The following is a 20,347-nucleotide window of genomic DNA, read 5'->3' on the forward strand; positions in this document are numbered from 1 at the left end:
GACTAATGTAAGTAGACTACGGAAGAAAATGAATGGTATGAACATTGGAAAGGGGAAATTCAATGATTATTATTTACAGATAAAATAATTAACCTGGAAAATCCAAGAGAATAAAGGGAAAGCCTACAATTAAGGAGTTAAGGAAAGGGCTAGGTATAGACATCAATAGTTTTGCTATAGACATCAATAGTTTTGCTATAGACATCAATAGTTTTGCTATAGACATCAATAGTTTTGCTATAGACATCAATAGTTTTGATATGCGCAGTCTATAGCCAGTTAGGGGGTGAGTTAGGGGAAAAAACATGTTCACAGCAGCAACAGAAAAGCAGATAAACCTAGAATTGTTCACCACTTACCTTAAAATATTTAACATGGTACTGAGGGACACAGGAGATTATTTATATGGAAAAACATACCATGTTTCTATACAGAAAGATTGAACATCACAAAAGTATTATTTGGTCTTAAGATAATTTATATTTAATGTAATCTCAATGAAATACCAGGAGAATGTTTTTAAGCTAGACAAACTTATTTCAAAGATCCTATGTAAAAATAAGCAAAAATAGATGTGCAAAAGTCTTTAAATTAATAAGGAGAGACCAGTCTTATTGACTATTAAGTCATTATAAAACTAATATTTAAAACATGGTGTTGACATATGAATAGATCAGTGGATCTCAGATGGGCAGTTAAGAAAGAGATACAAACACATTAAAAAATTTAGTACCTCTAAAGGTGGCTTTAAAATGTGTGGGGAAAGATGGATTTTCCAATGAATAATGTTGGGATAGGTAGATAACCATCTGGAAAAAATGAAAGTCAAATCCCAACATTTTACCTTTTATCAAAATGAACTTCAGATACAATTAAAAATATAAAATTGAGACCATAAAAGTATTAGAAGAAAAATACAGTTTTTAAGTCTCAAAAGGGGACTCTTAAATATGATACGAAGTCTGGAGGCCATAAAAGAAATGATTGATAAATTAAAATATAGGTCCATATAAATAAAAACTTTCAGTATGGAGAAAACACCATAAATTATAAAGGCAAATGACACACTAGGAGAAGCATTTGTGACTCATAACACACAAGCCTAGTTTTCTTACTGTATAAAGAACTGCCATCATTAATGACAAAGAAAATATGAAGAATTGGCAAGTGACATACACAGAAAGCTCATGGAAAAATAACTCTTAAACATTTGCAAAATTTTACAACTTCCCTCATAAAAAAACAAACGGAAATTGAAATTAGAGTCACATATAATATTTCACTTTTCATTTGTCAAAGATCAAAAAGTTTGAAAATACTGTGGGTTTATGTTTATAAGGATGTAAGAAAACAGGCAATCTAAATTCCTTGTAGAGTGTAAATTGGTGGTAATAAGAGAAAAATTTACTGAATACTTTGTGCCGGGTGCTTTTCTAAGCACTTTACATTTAGTTATCACAATTAACTTATCCAGAAAGTACTATTATTTCTGTATTACACATGAGGAATTTGAAGAAAAGTTAGACAAGTAATTCAAAGTCACAGTAAATGACAGAGTGAAGATTCGAGACCATTTACTTTTACTCAGTTGTGCATTTTTGGTTGTTTCTGTTGTTTCTGTAGTGAGTAATTTCACAATATATGATAAAACCTTAAAAGTATATACTCTTTGATCCAATGATTCTACTTCCAGAACTGTGTCCATTTTGCATCAAATAGATGGAGAACAGCATTCATTGCACTGTTATTTACAGTAAAGGAAGATTGGAAACAACCTAAATATTTATCCTCAAGGACTCATCCATACAAAAGAATTGAAGTAAATTCATCCAGATGAATATGAGGCAGTTTTAAATAGAGTGAGATGGCATTCTATGTAGTAATATGGAGTCATCTTTAAAAATACGGTAAAGCCAGGCGCGGTGACTCACACCTGTAATCCCAGCACTTTGGGAGGCCAAGGCGGGCGGATCACGAGGTCAGGAGATCAAGACCATCCTGGCAAACACGGTGAAACCCCGTCTCTACTAAAAATACCAAAAAAAAATTAGCCGGGCGTGGTGGCGGGCACCTGTAGTCCCAGCTTCTCGGGAGGCTGAGGCAGGAGAATGGCATGAACCCAGGAGGCAGAGCTTGCAGTGAGCCGAGATAGTGCCACTGCACTCCAGCCTGGGCGACAGAGCGAGACTCTGTCTCAAACGAAAAAATAAAATAAAAAATAAAAATGCGGTAAAAGAAAAAAGCAAGATACAGAACAGCATGTAGGGAAGCTGCTGTCTGTGTGAAAAGCTATAGAATATACATGCATTTTTGTATATGCATATAATATTTCTAGACGAGGCCAAAAATGGTGGCTCATGCCTGTAATCCCAGCACTTTGGGAGGCTGAGGTGGGTGGTTCACTTGGTTCCAAGAGTTCAGGATGAGCCTGGCCAATATGGCAAAACCTCATCTCTAGAGAAAATATGAAAATTAGCTGGGCCTGATGGTGCATGCCTGTGGTCCCAGCTGCTTGGGAGGCTGAGGCAAGAGGATTGCTGGAGCCTGGGAGGCGAAGGTTGTAGTGAGCCAAGATCATGCCACTGCACTCCAGCTTGGGTTACAGAGCAAGACACCATTCATCTCTCTTTCTCTCTCTCTCTCTATATATATGTATATACACACACACACACAAATATATGTATAAATATGTATCTAAATATATGTATAAATATAAATATATATAAATATTTCTAGAAGGATTCTCAAAGTGATACCAGTGATTGTTTTGCAAGAGGGAAACTAGATATCAGTGAATTAGCTATTTAAGGTGATTTTTGAATTCTGTAGCATGTGTATGATTTACCTGTACAGAAACCAGTCGAGCATGTGTTTCTCAAATGTAGAATGTTTGCAGTGAGGTCACTTGGTGAAAAGTATAGCTATGTCAGACAGATGTAAGTTCAGATTCCAGGACTTCCAGGACTGCTGAAAGGGAAAGGGGCTTTGGAGCTCCTTCAGCTCCAGTTAGCATTGCTCCTTTCCCAGCTTTGACATTAGCTGGAAGGAAGACAAGTTCTTAGAGCTCTATGTGCTTGGGGCAAGACCCCTTCCCCCCACTGCCTTACTCTCCAACCATAACTGCTGCAAACAATTCTTACTTCTTCCACCCCATGTCACTTCCTAAAAACCTTCATCACCTGAACTCCCATGCCTCTAAGTCTCTGTACATCCCCTAGCCTGACACTGTCCCCAACCCTCCTCAACTCCAGACACCATTTCACTCTACCCTCTGGAATTGAATAGTCCATTATTAGCAAAATCTCCTAATTTTCAACCTCCTTTCTAAATATTTTCCCCATGTTCTTGCTATAGTAGTGCCCCCCTTTCCCAGGAATGTATAACTTTCCTTGCAGTCCTCTAAAGTGGTAACTGGTTTCTCTGCCATACATTTAATACCACTGGTCCTGGAGATATTATCAATGTCTTAATGTCTTCCTTCCATCTCCCTTAAATTTTGAGACCATAATCCCTTTTTCCTCTCTTAAAAATTCTCAGCGTTGAAGCTCAATCCATTAGATACCTCTAGCTGGCACTACTAGTTGCAGTCCTGTGCGGACTACTGAGTCATTTTCTTTACTCCTTGAAGACTTAAAGTCTATCTTACTCTCACTCTCTCTGACACTACTCCTATTAAAATATTATGTTTCTTTAACTATTTTTTCGGTTTTTGGTCTCCTCTCCTTCAATGAGGATGATTTCTAGAATCCTGGTTCTCAAAATGTGGTCCCTTTGCAAACATCATCAGCACCTGGGAACCTGTTATAAATATGAATTCCCAGATCACACCCCAGACTACTAAGCCCACGGGCTGGAGCCCAGAATCTATGTTTTAAGAAGCACTTCAGGTGATTCTGATGCAGGTGTCAGTTCCTTAGATGTTGTTATTGTCATTACCGACAATTTTCTCTGAGACCACAATTTGAGTCTCCGATTTTTCACTAGTTCTCAACCCATTTTAAGTCCTTACTTTCCCCTTGCCAGCCAGACATTTGAATATTCCTTAACTCTTCTCTTTCACATACCATATCCAAAGAGTCAACAAATGCTGTCAGCTATACCTTCAAAATACTTATAGAATCTAACGTTTAACCTCCACTGCAGTCATTCCAGTCCAAGCACAATCATTTCCCACCTGGAGTATTGCAATTGTTCTTATTTGGTGGCCCTTGGCCCTACTTTATCTACTTTCCACAAAGCAGCCAGAGTGTTTCTTTCAACACCTAAGGTCATATGGCTCCATTGATTGAAATTAACTGTTCAGTTCCCACGAGGGGGGAGGGATTGCATTGGGAGTTATACCTGATATAAATGATGAATTGATGGGTGCTGACGAGTTGATGGGTGCAGCACACCCACATGGCACAAGTATACATATGTAACAAAGCTGCACGTTATGCACATGTACCCTAGAACTTAAAGTATAATAAAAAAAAAAAAATTCACCATGCATCACCTCTTTCTCTACAAAAGCCAAAGTCCTTGTAAATGCCTGCAAGGCTCTAGGGTGATCTGACCTTCCCTGGCCAGGAAGTCATGCCCACCTTTGCCCTCCCTCTCTTGCACTACTAGTGATCTTCATTTTTATTTTTAGAATGTATTACATTACCACATGACATACTCTTGTTCCTTTCTGTCTTGTGCCATTAGAGTGGAAGCTTCACAAGGGCAGAAGCTTTTCTTGTTCACTGACAGAGGCTCAGTTTCTGGAACTCTGCCTGGTACTGAGCAGACATGCAGTTATTTGTAAATAAATGAATATAGGAAGATAAATTAAATTTGTGTGTGTGTGTGTATGTGTGATAACACTGTCCTTATTGGGACTACCCCTGCTTGAGAAGTAAAGCAGGGCATTCCAATAAGTTTACTAGGTAAAGTAAACTTAATCAGGATACTTAACCCAACACTTGGCCTCTGGGCTTTAAGCAAGTTTTTTTTCCTGTCGCGTTTCGTATAAGTAAGCTCTAGGTTACTTTTAGTAAGCTAAAAGTAAGCTTAGTCCTTCATGGTTAAAGGACAGCAATATTGTCCTTTATGGCATTTAAAAAACCCAATCCAGAATCACACATTGCATTGAATTTTCATGCCTTTAGTCTCCATTAAAGATGTTGCCCTTTGTATTAATAATTAGAGTGATGTGAGGGACAGAGTTTAAGAATATATATATATTTTGTCCCCAACTGACTGTCACTGGATGGCTTTAGCACCCATTGGTGATTCTTGCCTGAATCAATAATTATTGTGATGACCGAAAATAGTGATTTTTCTCTTTATAATTCTTCTATATTTATTAATTACCCTAATATTATTCTATAGAACAGAATGTTCCCTTCTCATCTTTTGTTTGTTTAGTGTCAGTATTACTCATGAAGTTGGGGGTTTTGAAAATTCAATGTTGTATAATCTATTACTGTTATTCCATTTTGTATTGTCTCAGTTTGGGTCTTTCTCCTGAGTCCTCTCATGTAAGCAGTATAAAGATCAGTAATAGAGGAACATAGAGTAAAGTGTGAGCAGAGAACCCTCACTCTGAGACAAACTTCAGAGAGGTGAACTCTGTCACTGATTAAGAAAGGCTTCACTGAGGAAGTGATGTTTGAAGTGAGCTTTGAAAAGTCATAAAATTTTGACAAATGTGGGGATGGGGTGGAGCATAAAGGAAAAACTGTCTGAACAAAGGAAGGTCCGGCAGACTAGGAATTTGGCAATAATACAATGGTTCTGGACCTTCATGAGAAAGTTGAAATGGAACATAAAAACCCTCCGCATTTCGCTTCATTTGTTTGCTCAGGCAGCTCTCATTGCCTAAAATTTTCACCCCTGCTGTTTTGCTAAAGGGTGGGATAAGGGGTAAGGAGGGAGGAAATTTTTAGGGGGTGAAAACAGCACAAGCCAAAAGCCCCACTCAGATACTCACTTCTCTTGAAGCCTTTTCCAGATCCCTAATAAGAACTAACCACCCTCTCTCACACACTCCGTTGTACTTTGTGCTTCTCTGTTAACATGCCTCTGTGTTCTGTTCTGTCTGTATTTGTGGATACATCTTCCTCCTTTAAAGCACAAATCATACCTTAATCCCTTGGCCCTTCTTCCCAGTACTTAGCACAAATGCTCAATAAATGTTTCTTTAACACGTGTGACAGAGAAAGGAGAGGAGAGGGATTGGGATTGGGAGCAGGAGGGTTCTGCATGTCATTTTAAGGGGTTTGGGCTCGCTCTTCAGGCAGCAGTGAGCCATAGCCGCCTTTGAACTGTGCAGCACTTATCAGAGCTGTGATGCCAAAGGATGCAGTGGAAGGGGAGGACAGCCAGCATGCCTGGGCACGGTCACCGAGTCAGAGGACATCAGTGGGAGAAGGCATGGAAGCAAGTAGCTACCATCTTACGAATCTGAGCACCATTCCAATGTGGCAAGGAGAAAGGAAGGCATTGAGCATGATTTTGAGGTTTCCAGCCTGGGTGATTGGAGGCTGATGCAGGCTTCTTACCAAAAAGGGCCCTAGGCAGTTTCACCAGGAATGTTTAAGGAGTTTTTCATGACCCTATCTCTTCCTCATCTAAAACTCTTCCTAAAATCAAAACAGTATGTCCTGTGGAAATATTTCATTGTATCAAATATAATGAGAAGTAAAATATTCTCTCTACTTGACATATGAAACATTGACTCCTTGTAGTGGACAATTTTCACTTTTTAGTAATCGATTTTATTAAAAATAGATGTTAATAACTGCTTCTTTAATCTTTAAACGTGGCCCTCTGAGAGCAGCTTACCATAAAAGAAACGGTTGTCAGCTTTCTTTTAGCTCCTCAGTCCCTCCTGCCCCTTCCTAACAACAGAAAATTTGCTTTGCACCTGCTCCAACTGGGTTTGAAGAGATAAGCATCTTGCAAACCCAGAAAATTGTAGTATCAAATCTCAGCCCCAACTGTGAGGCAGCACTGTCATCGAATCTCTGCTGAGAGGCGTTGCTTTCCCAATTCCCAAAAGAGTTCTTTCTCCCCTGGCCCCTTTTCAGGCTTGAACTCTGACCGAAACCCTCTTTTTAACTCCCAGCATGCACTGCACTTGGTACTGACACTGACCCATCCCTGCTTCCTCTATTCTGCACTGGACTCATCAGTAGGTCAGGCGTTGGTAGCCCTGGGGTCACTGGGGTGCCCAATTCCAATAATGAGCACATTTAGCTAAGGAGAGGAAATGTACCCTTCTATTTGTTACAGTCCATTGCTTTTTTCCAGAAACAAATGCTAAAAGAACATTTGATATATTGTGGTTTGGTAAATACACATATGCACTGCCTAATATTCACAAAGTTGCCTCTTTTTTGCATCTTCCTAAAATAAATGTATTATTCTAACTCATGATTTATTTTAAGAGGGATATACCTATTTCACAGCTAGGAGAAAAGTAAGTGTTTTAAAATAAAGTTATATTCAGAATTCTCCTTGCAATAATTTCAAATAAAAATAGCAAATACTATTTAAATGCATATCACATTCTAACAGACTTGTGTGTCATTTTAAAGGGAAAGAAAAAAAATGCTGACAAGGACTTTACAACGTCGTCTTTAAAATTTCTTCTTAGGCTTTCCAAACAGACCGAAGTCATTAAAAATACTCCTTAACCCCCAAAGTCACAAAAAAGAAGCTACTCAGATTTACTATGAGAAGGTTGAACCTCTGTTGAAGCTTGCAGGAATAAAAACTGATGTAACAAGTAAGTAATTTTCAGAATATAATTTCACCATTTACAAAAACGTACAAAAGCAAGATAACCTGAATTTGTTCTTAATGCAAACTTGGGAAACTACTTGTAATATCTACAGCATTTTTATGTCTTCATAACCTACTGGAGCCAGCTTGAGGGTTACAATTTAATTATTTTTATTAGAATGTTAATATTTTCTCTTTAGAACTTTTCAGATTTTTTTTTTCAGACGTAAACAATTGTTAGATGTAATTCTAAAGGAAGCTGTATACTTGTTTATATCTTCATTGAGATGTTTGCTATTTACATGTTAGTTTTGCAGTTAGGCAAGCAATTGATTTTTTGCTCACTTATATAGTTGATGTCATTCCATAGAATTCTTCCTCGGGTTGTTTTCGTTCTGACTCTGACCCCTGCTGGTTAGGTCAAAACTAAGCACTGAACTGCTGGTTTTATTAATAGATGAATTTAGAGATGCTAGAAGTTTAAATTTGTTGTCTAAACTAAGAAGTGTACTTAGGTTTGTGCCAAGGAAAATAGAAACTTGTTAATGCTAAAATTAATAGATGATTAGTAATATCCTTTTTGATTTTTTGAATTTGGTGGCCACATTTCTTTATTTCTTTAAGACTTATTTTTGTATGGTGGGGAACTGAGTAGAAGAGTCAATGCTATGGAGAATTACAACTTTCCTAACTTTATTTCTATGTGGCTTCAGTAACAGTGGAAATTTGCAATAAATTTTAATTAATAAAAAATATTATAAAATTAGCCTACTCAGGAGACAAGCCCAGAGTGCAACTGGAATTTCCTAGTCCCAGTTACAAATTCCTAAGGAAGGGATTCACAGTGATGTGGCCTTACTCAGGTGTAAACAAAGGAGATAGGTTTCAAAACGTAAATAATATCACTGAAGGCTACACCTAGTGATTTGGTGGATTGAGGTAGAAGAAAGTTCCAAAAAAAAAAAAAAAAAAGCAAGTTTTGTAGGAAGTTCAGCCCCCATGAAATGTGCCTACAATTATAGAGGTTCAAGAGAAACTACCATGAAAACTCAAGGGGAATTTTTGAATTAAAATAAAGTTATAGTGAAGAAATTAACTTTCATGTTTGTGACCTTTGGCTTATTTAGAGGTGATTTACAAGTAAAAGAGAAAATTCAGATTTATGTTTTCTTTCTTTTGAAGATTTCCAAAGATGGGCTGAAGGAAAAGTTTGAGATTTGTATTAGGGTGAGACAATTAAAAGTTGAATAAACATGTTGGTATACTCAATGACTATTTTGTATCGTCGCTTTTACATGTGAATACTACAAAGCAAGCTTGACATGGATATTGCTATATAGCATTCACTTCAGGAATCTCATTGTATGCTTGCTCTGTGTTCAGCATTGTGCAGGATGCAAGATCAATAAGCTATCATACTTGCAATTGGATGACTTTCTATGTTATTAGGGATTCAAAGAGATACTTAAAATCATTATAGCTGGGGTATACATAAAATAACTTTAATGTCTCAGAGGTGATATTTTGATCGGAAGGTTCAAGAAAAGCATTTGAACTAGGCAGTTTTTAAGAGGCAGACAAAAAATGAGGGAAGGAAGTCAGGCTAACAGGCATGTACTGTTAAAGTGGGGCGGGGGAGAGAGAGTATGTGTGTGTGTGTGAGAGAGAGAGAGAGTCTGTGTGTGTTACACCCACACGTCTTGAGAGTTTGTGCCATAACTTTGCTCTACTTTCCTCAGTTTTGACATTATCTGAAATCTTATTCTATCATCATAAAATAGCTGCCAGTGGATTTGATCCTTTCTTATTAATATCCAGTGGGATGGGGAGAGGTGTGCATATGTGTGCTAGAGAGACCCAACATGCTTTAATCCTGAAGATGAATTAAAATTTCCTTTTTTCAGTTTGGGCACAGATACTGTATTAGCGCAGTCAATCTGAAATAATCATTTATTTAGCCATCAAGACTCTTCCCAGGGCTGAGGGCAGATCCCCTTTTCCTGATGGCTGAAATGCCTCAATTGAATCTGGATTCTGTTAGGGAGAAGAAAGGACAAAATGACTTTTAGGAAGGCTCTCAACAATATATACTACAGGAGATGTAATTCCAGATTATAGATGGATCCTAATGCTGCACTCAGCAGTTTACTCATCATGTATTGATCCACAGTTGGTGTAAAATTTTTTTTATCATAGTGTTGCAATCTGATTTGGCAAAGATGATTCCACCAGCAGAATTAAAATTAAAAAGGAAGAGAAAAAGAGATTGGAGACAAGAAAACTGGTATACAAAGCCTGAACTAAGGCAGAGGAAATCATCTAAATGTGCTTTCCTTCTTACTTGTATTGGAGACAAAAATATTAGAAATTTTTTCTCTAAATTTGTAAATATTACTAAGTATCATATTTAAAAATAAAACAATAGAATATTCCATAAAGCAAATTTAGAATTTACTTGCATTTATGCAGAATGGCTAATTATTAGCTGCCTAACACTCCTCCTACAGGCAAATTTATAAAATTACATCCTTCACTTATAAAACCATTTTAGTATGCATATTGGCTCAATATTTATGAAAAAATATTTCTTGAATAAACCTGTGAATATTTGAAAAGTTTTAGTCTTTCTGCCTATCTTACAGTGTTATTTTTGTGGTTGAAATAATATTTTTGAAACTTTATATATTATACTACAAAAAGATGGTCATAATACTGTTTCAGTTTCAAAAATTATGTCATAGTAAGATTGAATTTGTATTTTATTTGAAAGAAAAAGCATATGGAAGAGTAAAGCAGAAAGAGGACATATCTTCTGCATGTCCAGTGGAACATTGTTGTAATGTATCCTTGTGTGCATGGGTGAATCCAAATGGAATTGGAATTACAAAATAAACCCTATATGATGAGTTCATTAGGAAATAGTACTGTATTTATAATAGTGCTATAATATAAATATGAAGTATAATATGAACAATTACAGCTAGATATATACACAATAAGGTACTGTAATTTTTTCATAAATTTATTTTAAAATGGATCTTACCACATTAATAAAAATATACTTCTTTCAGCTTGGGTTGTGCCAAAATCATAACTACTTCTGAATATAGATCACCATGTTTTGAAATATTTGTGCTAAAGTTGCATCCCCGCTCTGCTACAACCACCAATGTGTAGTATCTTATCTAATGGCATCAGAAAAACTTCTAGGAGAACCTGGGAATAATTATTTTTTCCTAATTACCTATTCATACACAAACCAAGGAAGAGTATGAACTATAAGCCCATGCTCGCATATGATGTCATTTCTCTTGCTTCTAAAACAAAGCAGGTTTTAGAGATTGTACCATTAAAGGTGTGAGAGATATTTTGAGGATCAGAGATCCACAGGATAATGCATAGAACAATAGAGTGAAAAAGTTAAGGCAGCAGAGAAATCAGACTGAAAAGAACTTTTGAGGCCATATGGTTCAATTTTTTCCTTGTGAGTGGAGCACAGATGTGTGGCACTCAACTTTGGCTTGGCCACCTACACTAGAAGCAGAGTATGTTGTTACTGGACAATACTGTTTGACATTCTCTTTTTTTTTATTATACTTTATGTTCTAGAGTACATGTGCACAACGTACAGGTTTGTTACATATGTATACATGTGCCATGTTGGTGTGCTGCACCCATTAACTCGTCATTTATGAATGTTCAGAGTTACTGTACCTTTGGGTAGATTAGAAAAGGCACTTCCTCTGTGCTAACTTACAAAAAGATGCACTTTCTTCCAGGCTCATTCATCCTTTGCTTATAAAACCATTTTAGAATGCATAATGCATTTAGTATGCATATAGTATGCATAGTATGAAAGTATTCCATACTTTCAAAATATTCATATTTCAAAAATATTCAGCGCAAGGTCACTATATTCAGCCTAAGGTCATTTGTTAGATTGCAAATTCATCATTCCTGTTGGCCAAGTACCTTCATGCTAGGCATAAACTGTACAAAGTGAGAACTTGTGAGCTGACATTTGCCTCTTTGTAATTTTTGTCTACTAGAGTTAATGTTATCTTTTGTGGTAATATGAAATCAATGTGCCCCATCTATTGTATAAGAGTTATTGAGATATTTGAAGACAGATACCCTGTCTGTCCCTCATCTCTTGTTCATGATAGGTACTTCCATCACCTTCAGTTACTTTTTTGCATTGACAGAGCTGCTAGACCTTATCATGGTCATTATCATTATTATAGTCAAAGACATTTATCTGAAGGAAACCTTGATCTCTGCCAACTCAGGGCTCTTGGGAGTGCCTAGTCACCAGATAATTTTACCTCCTGGGCAGAGGTTTCAAGAAAGTGGTGTTTGTTATCATTTTCCTCTTCTTTCTCCTAAAATCACGCTTCTAACATGACTGTTAACAAGTCTCTTTGTAGTGTTTCTCTGGTTGCTTTTGGCTCTACTTGAAGCTTTCCATTTCTTGGAAATGCCTCTTGCCATTCTAAATCTCACCCAGCAGAAAGCTAGGCCATCTAATGAAACTGTGTTACAAAGATTCCAGTAGCCTGAGGCATCACTTCTTCCAATTTTACCTGCGTTTTAATAAAAAATCTGAAAAGTAAATGTTCATGCATTATATCTAGCTAGAGAGAAAGATAGTTCTGTGTAAAAGATTCTTTGTATTACCTCTTAAATAATTGTGGGTGTATATGGCCAATCCTGTTCCCAACATTCAGATGTGAGTTAGGAAGTTGGAACTTTATACCTGGGGACAATGAAGACTCATTAATGGAGTATATACAGAAAAGTGATATGATTAAATATGTGTCTGAAAATGATTATTCTGGCTAGAGTTGGGGAGAGGTTTGAGGGAGATAGGATAAAAGGCTATTGTAGTACAGGTGGAGTATCTCTTATCTGAAAGGCTTGGGACCAGAACTGTTTCAGATTTAGGATGTTTTTAGCTTTTGGAGTATTTGCATTATACTTAACCAGTTCAGCATCCCTAATTTGAAAATCTGAAATTGAAAATTCTCCAATGAGCCTTTACTTTGAACGTCAGGTCAGTTTTAGATGTTGAAACGTTTTGGATTTTAGATTTTCTGGTTACAGATACTTAACTTGTCTACACATGAAAGATATTTAGTGATCAGATCTAGGGAATTAGCTGGGAGAAATGGAGGAATGCTGTGGCATAATTTAAAGACAGAAACAACTGTCCTTGGCCATGGAGTGGTTCTAGAGAGTGGAGGAAAGGGACAATCTAGAAAGAAGTCATTTTCCTGTCTTGGAGTAGATGATGGAACACAAAAAGAACAATATATTTGAGAGAGAATATATTTGAAGGTTCACATAATGGATTCTCTTTTGAGCTTACCAAGTTTGAAGTACCTACAGGACAGGAAATGACATTTCAGTATCATATCCCACGCTAGAATTTTATTGCCAAACCAAGAAATGTTTATGTCCAAATCAAATCTCACCTGATTTTATTTCAGCTGATTTTCTCATCAACATTCAGTATCAACCTTAAGACTTTCTCTTGTGTTCCTGAAGTTGCATTTGCACCGAAAAGGGGAGGGGGACATTCCCAGCAGTGACAACTGTGTTCAAAAACCTGTAAACTGTGAAGACTTCTCATCTCCTATTTAGAAAGAGCACAGGTTGGCAGTCTCATAGGAAAAGGCAAATAGATTGAAGAAGAGGCTAGGTTACATTTTTTGAAATTACATTTGTCTAGCAATCCTCTCTTTATGTTTGTTTGGAGGGGGATGATTTGAATCTGGCTGTCATGGATTCCAGGGCCCACAATAGCCTGTCTAAATACATATTTGGTCTTTTCTACTATATCTAAATAGTAATCCAGATCACTCTTTATCCTTTTGCCTAACATTGTTTTTTATAACCACCTATTACTTCATATTACAATTCATTATTTAATTAGCATATTGTCTGTCTCCAGAATGCAAATTCCTGAGGCCAAAGACTATTCATTTTGTTCATTTTGCTAATATAGTTTATAAATGTGGATAGTCAGGTTCTTTTCATTTTGTTTCTCTGTTCCAGATCTTTGATTTTATTGAACTTTTACAATGTTACTTAAAACATTGCTGTTTTCAGACAGGTTGCATTAGTGTATAATCAAATTCCATCCACAATATCAAAACCCTATTACAAATTTTAAAAAGTAAAAATAGCATTTAATAATAACATAGTTTTAAAGCTCATGATTGGATTTGGAAAACTTTACCAGTGTAAGCTTTGGTATAAAAGTAAGGCTTGGTAAACTGATTCTTAGCATAAATATTTTTTCATAATATTCTTAATTATTTTTAATGTGTATATGTGAGATGTTTTATTTTGCATTTTAAGGTTGTAACTACTTGCTGTAGTTATAAATGAATGATCAGCACACATCTTCTATGATAACCTTTCACCTTTATTAATATTAATATTTTAATGTAGTTTTATTATGGCTTTCTTCTGATCAGAATTTAATATAGAGAGGCTTTATTCATGTGAGTGTTAATGGCATTTTGAATAAGCTATGGGAGAATTACAGTGTAACACTGCTGGATACAGAAAGATTCTTTGAGACACCAAAACTAATCATTTTTAACAATATCTAAAAACATTGTAGGAAAAGCTTGAACCATGCTGGCACCAGGGACAGACAGGCATGAAAGATTAATGTAATCTTGCATATAATGACACACATTCTTACACAAAAAATCCATCTGCAGTGTCATGTCAGTCAGCAGAAATCTTTGATGGGTAGATACAGCTGGGCTGTCTCTTCTGGCAGAGCTGCCCTGGAAAATGCTAAATGTGGTTGTGATGCTTGGTGCCATCTGCAGTGTGCCCGTTTATCCTGTCTTCACTGGCATTTACAACACTGCATAGGGCATCAGTGACTGTGGAGACAGAGATATGGAGTGACAGATTCATTTCCTCGGAGGGTCTGAGCTCTGGTGGGCCAGTGTGCCACCCTCCTTCTTGGGTCTGGGTCTCTTATAATTGGTGTTGGCTTTACTTTGTATTTTCACATCCAACTCTTCCTCTTTTTAGTGTAACAGTTCCAGTACACATTCTTCTGGTTTGTAAATCTTACACTAACCTTTCGACTAATTTATTCATGTAAGTTTGCCAAACCGATTTAACATTGACTGTTCGATGCCAGCTAATATGCTTTATTTTCAAAATACTGCTCCTCCTAAGCCTCTGATTTAAGGGACATGTGTATTATTTAGAGAATACTAAACAGGCACCAGGATAAAGTCTGTAACCACACTGCGTGGGATATTCCCAAATGACTTATGTAGTTGAAACAAATATATGACCTTCTTTTACATAAAGCTATAAAACACATCAGGCCACTAACACTTAGTCCTCTTGCCCATGATTAAAATATAAATATTCAAGAATAAATGTTGTTTTATGACTTGACCATATGTTTATCATATTATTTTGCCAGAACAAGTTACAAAGTGTAGATCATTGTTTAAAATTTTCACTTTGTCTATGTGTGTGTGTGTTTTTTTAATAGTAATGGAATATGAAGGGCACGCTCTGTCACTGCTTAAGGAATGTGAACTCCAGGGATTTGATGGGTAGGTTATATTATTAATATATATCATGTCATTTATGTATTAAATGCCTTCAGTAGTTTTAGCCACATATTTGGAACTAACATTTAAAAATATTTGTAGTGTATGTACTCTGGCTCTATCTTGTTCATATCTATGTAATAATAATTAATGATAATATGTCATCTCTCAGGATCTGGCATAGGAAAGCAAAGAGAGGAATCTAATTATAAATACTGGGAAATGACAGTGTACTACCCTATACTTATTAATGTGGATCCATTTGCATCTCTAATTATTGGCTTTTACCATGAATCTAGAAAAGTACTGATGGAAGATGTTATACTGGTCACATGGCATAACTATATGATGATCCTCTTTTACAAATTAGTTGATAGGTTTAATAGCTACCCATTGGTTAATTTGTGATAGACTGAAGGAAGATATTTTATAAATACAAGTAAATAAATACATTATTTTCAGAAAGGATAAGAAATAATTATTTCATAATGTAGTGACTACAATATAGGTATGTTATTCACAATGGGCATTGGAAACCATTGTTTGCAATACATTGAAGTGTATAGAGATTGTTCACTGGCATGCAAACATTAGAACCAAGGCAAGTGATACAAATTAAATTGCGATTTTTTAAAATTAGGTGAACCAATTTGCTAAAGTATTGGATTGATGTGTAAGACTAAAACGTATTATATTCTTTTAGGGAAGATTTTTTTTTTTTTATTAACTGTTTTTTTTTTTTATTTTTTTATTTTTTTTTTTAATTATACTTTAAGTTCTAGGGTACATGTGCATGACGTTTATATCATGTATAACTCCCCAATGCAATCCCTCCCTCCTCCCCCCTCCCCATGATAGGCCCCATGGATGCAGCTGGAAACCATCATTCTTAGCAAACTATCACAAGAAGAGAAAACCAAACACCGCATGTTCTCACTCATAGGTGGGAACTGAACAATGAGATCACTTGGACTCGGGAAGGGGAACATCACACACTGGGGAAGATTTTTTTTTACATGAGTAGATATTTGAGAATTTAAAAAGTTGACAAGTGTGTGAATTATTTGTGTTACATGGTGACGGGCAGTGGGCAGGGGCAAAGACCCATAAGGTCAGGAAAGGGAGTTAGAGCTGGCCTTTCACCAAAGTGAAAGGCATTAACTTTCCCAAAGAATGATTTGAATGTGTTGGGGAGGGAAGTGATGCAATCAAAATCAAGTATTGGCAGGGCTGTTTTTCAGAAATGCTTATTTATTTATTTTATGGATAAGGAGAAAACAATAGCTGTTGAGAAAGAAAATGCAGTAAAACATGATTTTTCCAAAAGGAATCTAATTGAGGGAAGTAAATCTAGATAGCAATACTATATAAGCATTGGGAATGAAAAATATGGGGTAAGAGATTACTTCAGAACTTTATACTTAGAGGTAAACAAAAACATTAATAGGCTTCATTTAGAATATTGTCTTACAAGTATACAATTTAAGAAAAGTCCTTGGGGGAATCATGCCCACCAACTACCTATTTGAATATGCTGCATAGTCCCTCACTAGGCCTCATGAGTACATGAAGGTAGCGGCATTGCAAATGAGTCCCTGCTTCCAAACTTGATTAGATCAAGAATGAGAATAAAGATATCACAGATATTAAACTTGGTCTTACACAACAGCATTACAAAATGTTCTGCTGAATGCAGTATCTATCAATATGTTTTACTGGTATTTGTACTGGCTAAAGGGATGAAAATAACTTTTCAGAATGAAGAAAGACTATTGCTGAAGTGTAGTATAGTAATATTTTTCACTTTACCTGAACATATTTAATCCTTATTTATTTTTCATGGCAAGTGTTGTTATTTTTCAGTGTAGAGCTAAAAGATACATAGATTTTTCAGTTATTGCTTACATCTTACAAACCAAATAGTTTGGCCTAACCATTATTTGAATTATGTAAGTGTTTCTAAACTCTAGGGCATGCTGATTTATTTTCGGACTTACAATAATTTAAAATTTCACCTGAAAGTCATCTTCTGTGTTTTAAGATTCTTTAGATCAGGGGTCCCCAACTCCCAGGCTGCAGACCAATATCAGGCAGTGGCCTTTTAGGCCTTTTAGGAACTGGGAGGCACAGCAGGAAGAGTGGCAGAAGAGGGACCATTTCCACCCGAGCTCCGCCTCCTGTCAGGTCAGCAGGAGCATTGGATTCTTGTAGGATTGTGAGCCCTATTGTGAAATGGGCATGCAAGGGATATAACTGGGAATGTGAGGGATGTAGGTTGCATACTTTTGATGAGAATCTAATGCTTGGTGATCTGAGGTGAAATAGTTTCATCCTGAAACCATCCCTCTCCCACCCCACCCCTCAGTCCATGGAAAAACTATCTTCCCACAAAAAAAGGTCCTTGGTGCCAAAAAGGTTGGGGACCACTTTAAATAGCTTATTTATTTTTGTGGGTTCAGTTTTCCCAGTAGAAGCTGATATGGTAGTTGGAGTAATTGTCTTAATAAAATGGCAATTTTAAGTCACTGTACTTAGAATTACATAGAGAGATATATGAGGAGAATAATAGAAACAGTTTCTTCAGGTACTTCAAAGGAACAATTCTCTTGCAAGTAAAATTGTTTGAAAATAGAATATTCTACATTGGTGAGTTTTCTGTTCCTGAACCTGTTCTAAAGAGTGGCTAAAGGAAAATTTTGGGGGAAATTTACAGAAGAGGTACAGAGATCAGAGAAGGTTAACCCCAAAATGCTATGACATTTTGATGAGAGACAGACTCACATTTCTTTAAGAACTTTAGCCTAAAGTACCTCCATCTCACACTAGTGGAGCTATTCATAGGGAGTGATTAGGAAATCACCTAGCAGTTTGGTTTCTAGATACAGTAATAGAAGTATAACTCTAGTAATATGTTAACATATGCTTGATGCTATAACTGTATGCAAGATTCTAGGAGTTAAGTGTTCACATCCTATGTATATAAGGGTCAAGTTCTTTGGTGCTAAATTAGATTTTTTGCGGAATGACTTCACATAGTCTTTGTGGTCACACCCATATGTCAACATTTAGACAGCCAGGGATCAAGTGTTACATTTAAGTTCATAGATTAGAAATCTCATAGAGATTTTCAAAATCAGGTAAATTTCAAATAAAAGCTTGGTTTTTCATTTATAAAGATGAGTCTGTTGCCTATTTTGCAGACTTCTGAGGATATAATAGAAATTAGTAAACATATTACCTGATATATAGTTTGTCCTTAGTAAATATCCTTTTTCTCTGACTAGGTGGTCGCATTGCGAACCTCTGGAATCAGTTTAGAAGTAAGAATAAAACACACCTAATCAAAAATGACCTGGATCATATCTTGAGTCTTCTAACCAGAGTAGACTTGGATTGTCCAGGCTATGTGGAGCTAGTGGGATGCAGAAGGTGGGGACTAGAGGGAATAGATGGCTGAGAGGAAGATGGTGGGAACAGACTGAAAAGACACTTTCAGCCTCTGGTTGCCACCCTCCAGAGCTTCCTAAACTTAGAGAACCAATAACTACTGCTGACTGTGGCCCATGGGCAATTTCATCTGAAATACAATGTTTTTAAATGTATTGAATGCTAGGTGCTAGTATTTACAAATTAGGAGACACAGCCTTAAATCAGAATCTCCGGCTTCTCTAGAAAAACCATATCTGGTTCCATTAGGCCTGCCGCATGATGTGAGTGGGCCACAGTGAAGAAGAGGCTGCACCTTTGGATTGAGCCTACTCTTCCATTCCTGCTGGGCCCTTGTATCCCTTGAGTTGTGACATGTGCTTTCACTGAGGCAAAAATCCACTTTCCATTGGGTAAATTGGCGACATTTTGATACATAAAAATATTTTGCATCCTTTGAACACAAATGATTATGAAACGAATTTCTAGTATCTTATGTGTTACTTTCATGGGTTCCACTCCCATAGTCTACTTAACATAAAGTTTTAAAAAATATACTAGTAGTACTATCTAGGATCAAAGACTAATAATATTAAATCTAGAAGTACCATATAGCACTAATATCAAGGAGATGAAATTCAGGTCAGGCTTGTAATTACTACATCCATATACTAATGATAATTAGCAGTTTCTTAAAGCTTCATATTCTACACGATTTTTATTGCTATCTGTCTTTTCAGAGCTTTATTGAGAATTAGCGGGATTTTATGACTTTAGCTGATGTTAGTTAAATGAATTGCAGATGACAGTATTATTAACAAAAAATGAGAATGGTATGCTTTTGGATGTTAGCAGAGCAAAACGCTGGTCAGATGTGAGTTAACATGTTCAAATGTTTTCATATCTCTTAACACACTTAAAGCTATTTTGTCTATGGGGAATTATCTAGTTATTATATTTGTGAAGTAAACTTAACTGTGTAGCATTTGTGTCTTACCCATTGACACATATTAACATGTTTGAAGGTACATGTGAGCAGTCATGCACATAGACTACAAATTAGTAAACTATTTTGAAGTCTAGATTTCATGAATTATTACCAATCATATTGAAGTTTTGCCTTCTTTGCTTAATTTATGTTTTTCTAGTGTTGTCTGTGTTGGTGGAGATGGATCTGCTAGTGAAGTAGCCCATGCTTTGCTTCTGAGAGCCCAGAAGAATGCTGGGATGGAAACAGACCGAATCCTGATTCCTGTCAGAGCACAGCTTCCACTTGGCTTAATACCAGCAGGCAAGGGAGTGGCTACAGATTCATTCAATTGACCCTTCTCCCTCTTTTCCATTCTTATTTGCTAACCTAGACAGCACAACACAGAATTAATGAACGGACTTTGAAAGATCCAGACTTCTGGCATCCCCATTAGCAAACGTGAGACTTTTTACAAGTCATTTAATCTCTTTGAGACTTATTTTTCTACTCTATAGAATAGGGATCACAGATATATTATTCACTTTATTACAAGTTATTGCAGTACTAATCTTTGGGTTAGAAAAGGGTTTAATATATAGAT

At 36.3% G+C, this 20,347-nt stretch overlaps 1 protein-coding gene across 1 annotated transcript in view; it reads left to right on the plus strand.

The window, feature by feature from the left end:
• CERKL (ceramide kinase like) overlaps positions 1 to 20,347 on the plus strand; it is a 129,505-nt gene that overhangs the window by 83,525 nt on the left and 25,633 nt on the right. Inside the window, exons 3-5 of the mRNA XM_033229405.1 lie at positions 7,625 to 7,756; positions 15,290 to 15,353; positions 19,925 to 20,067. Coding sequence (XP_033085296.1) covers positions 7,625 to 7,756; positions 15,290 to 15,353; positions 19,925 to 20,067 — 339 coding nt within the window. The remainder of the gene's footprint in view (positions 1 to 7,624; positions 7,757 to 15,289; positions 15,354 to 19,924; positions 20,068 to 20,347) is intronic.

Source organism: Trachypithecus francoisi, unplaced genomic scaffold, assembly GCF_009764315.1.
Source record: "Trachypithecus francoisi isolate TF-2019V2 unplaced genomic scaffold, Tfra_2.0 Lachesis_group13, whole genome shotgun sequence".
Lineage (NCBI taxonomy): Eukaryota > Metazoa > Chordata > Mammalia > Primates > Cercopithecidae > Trachypithecus > Trachypithecus francoisi.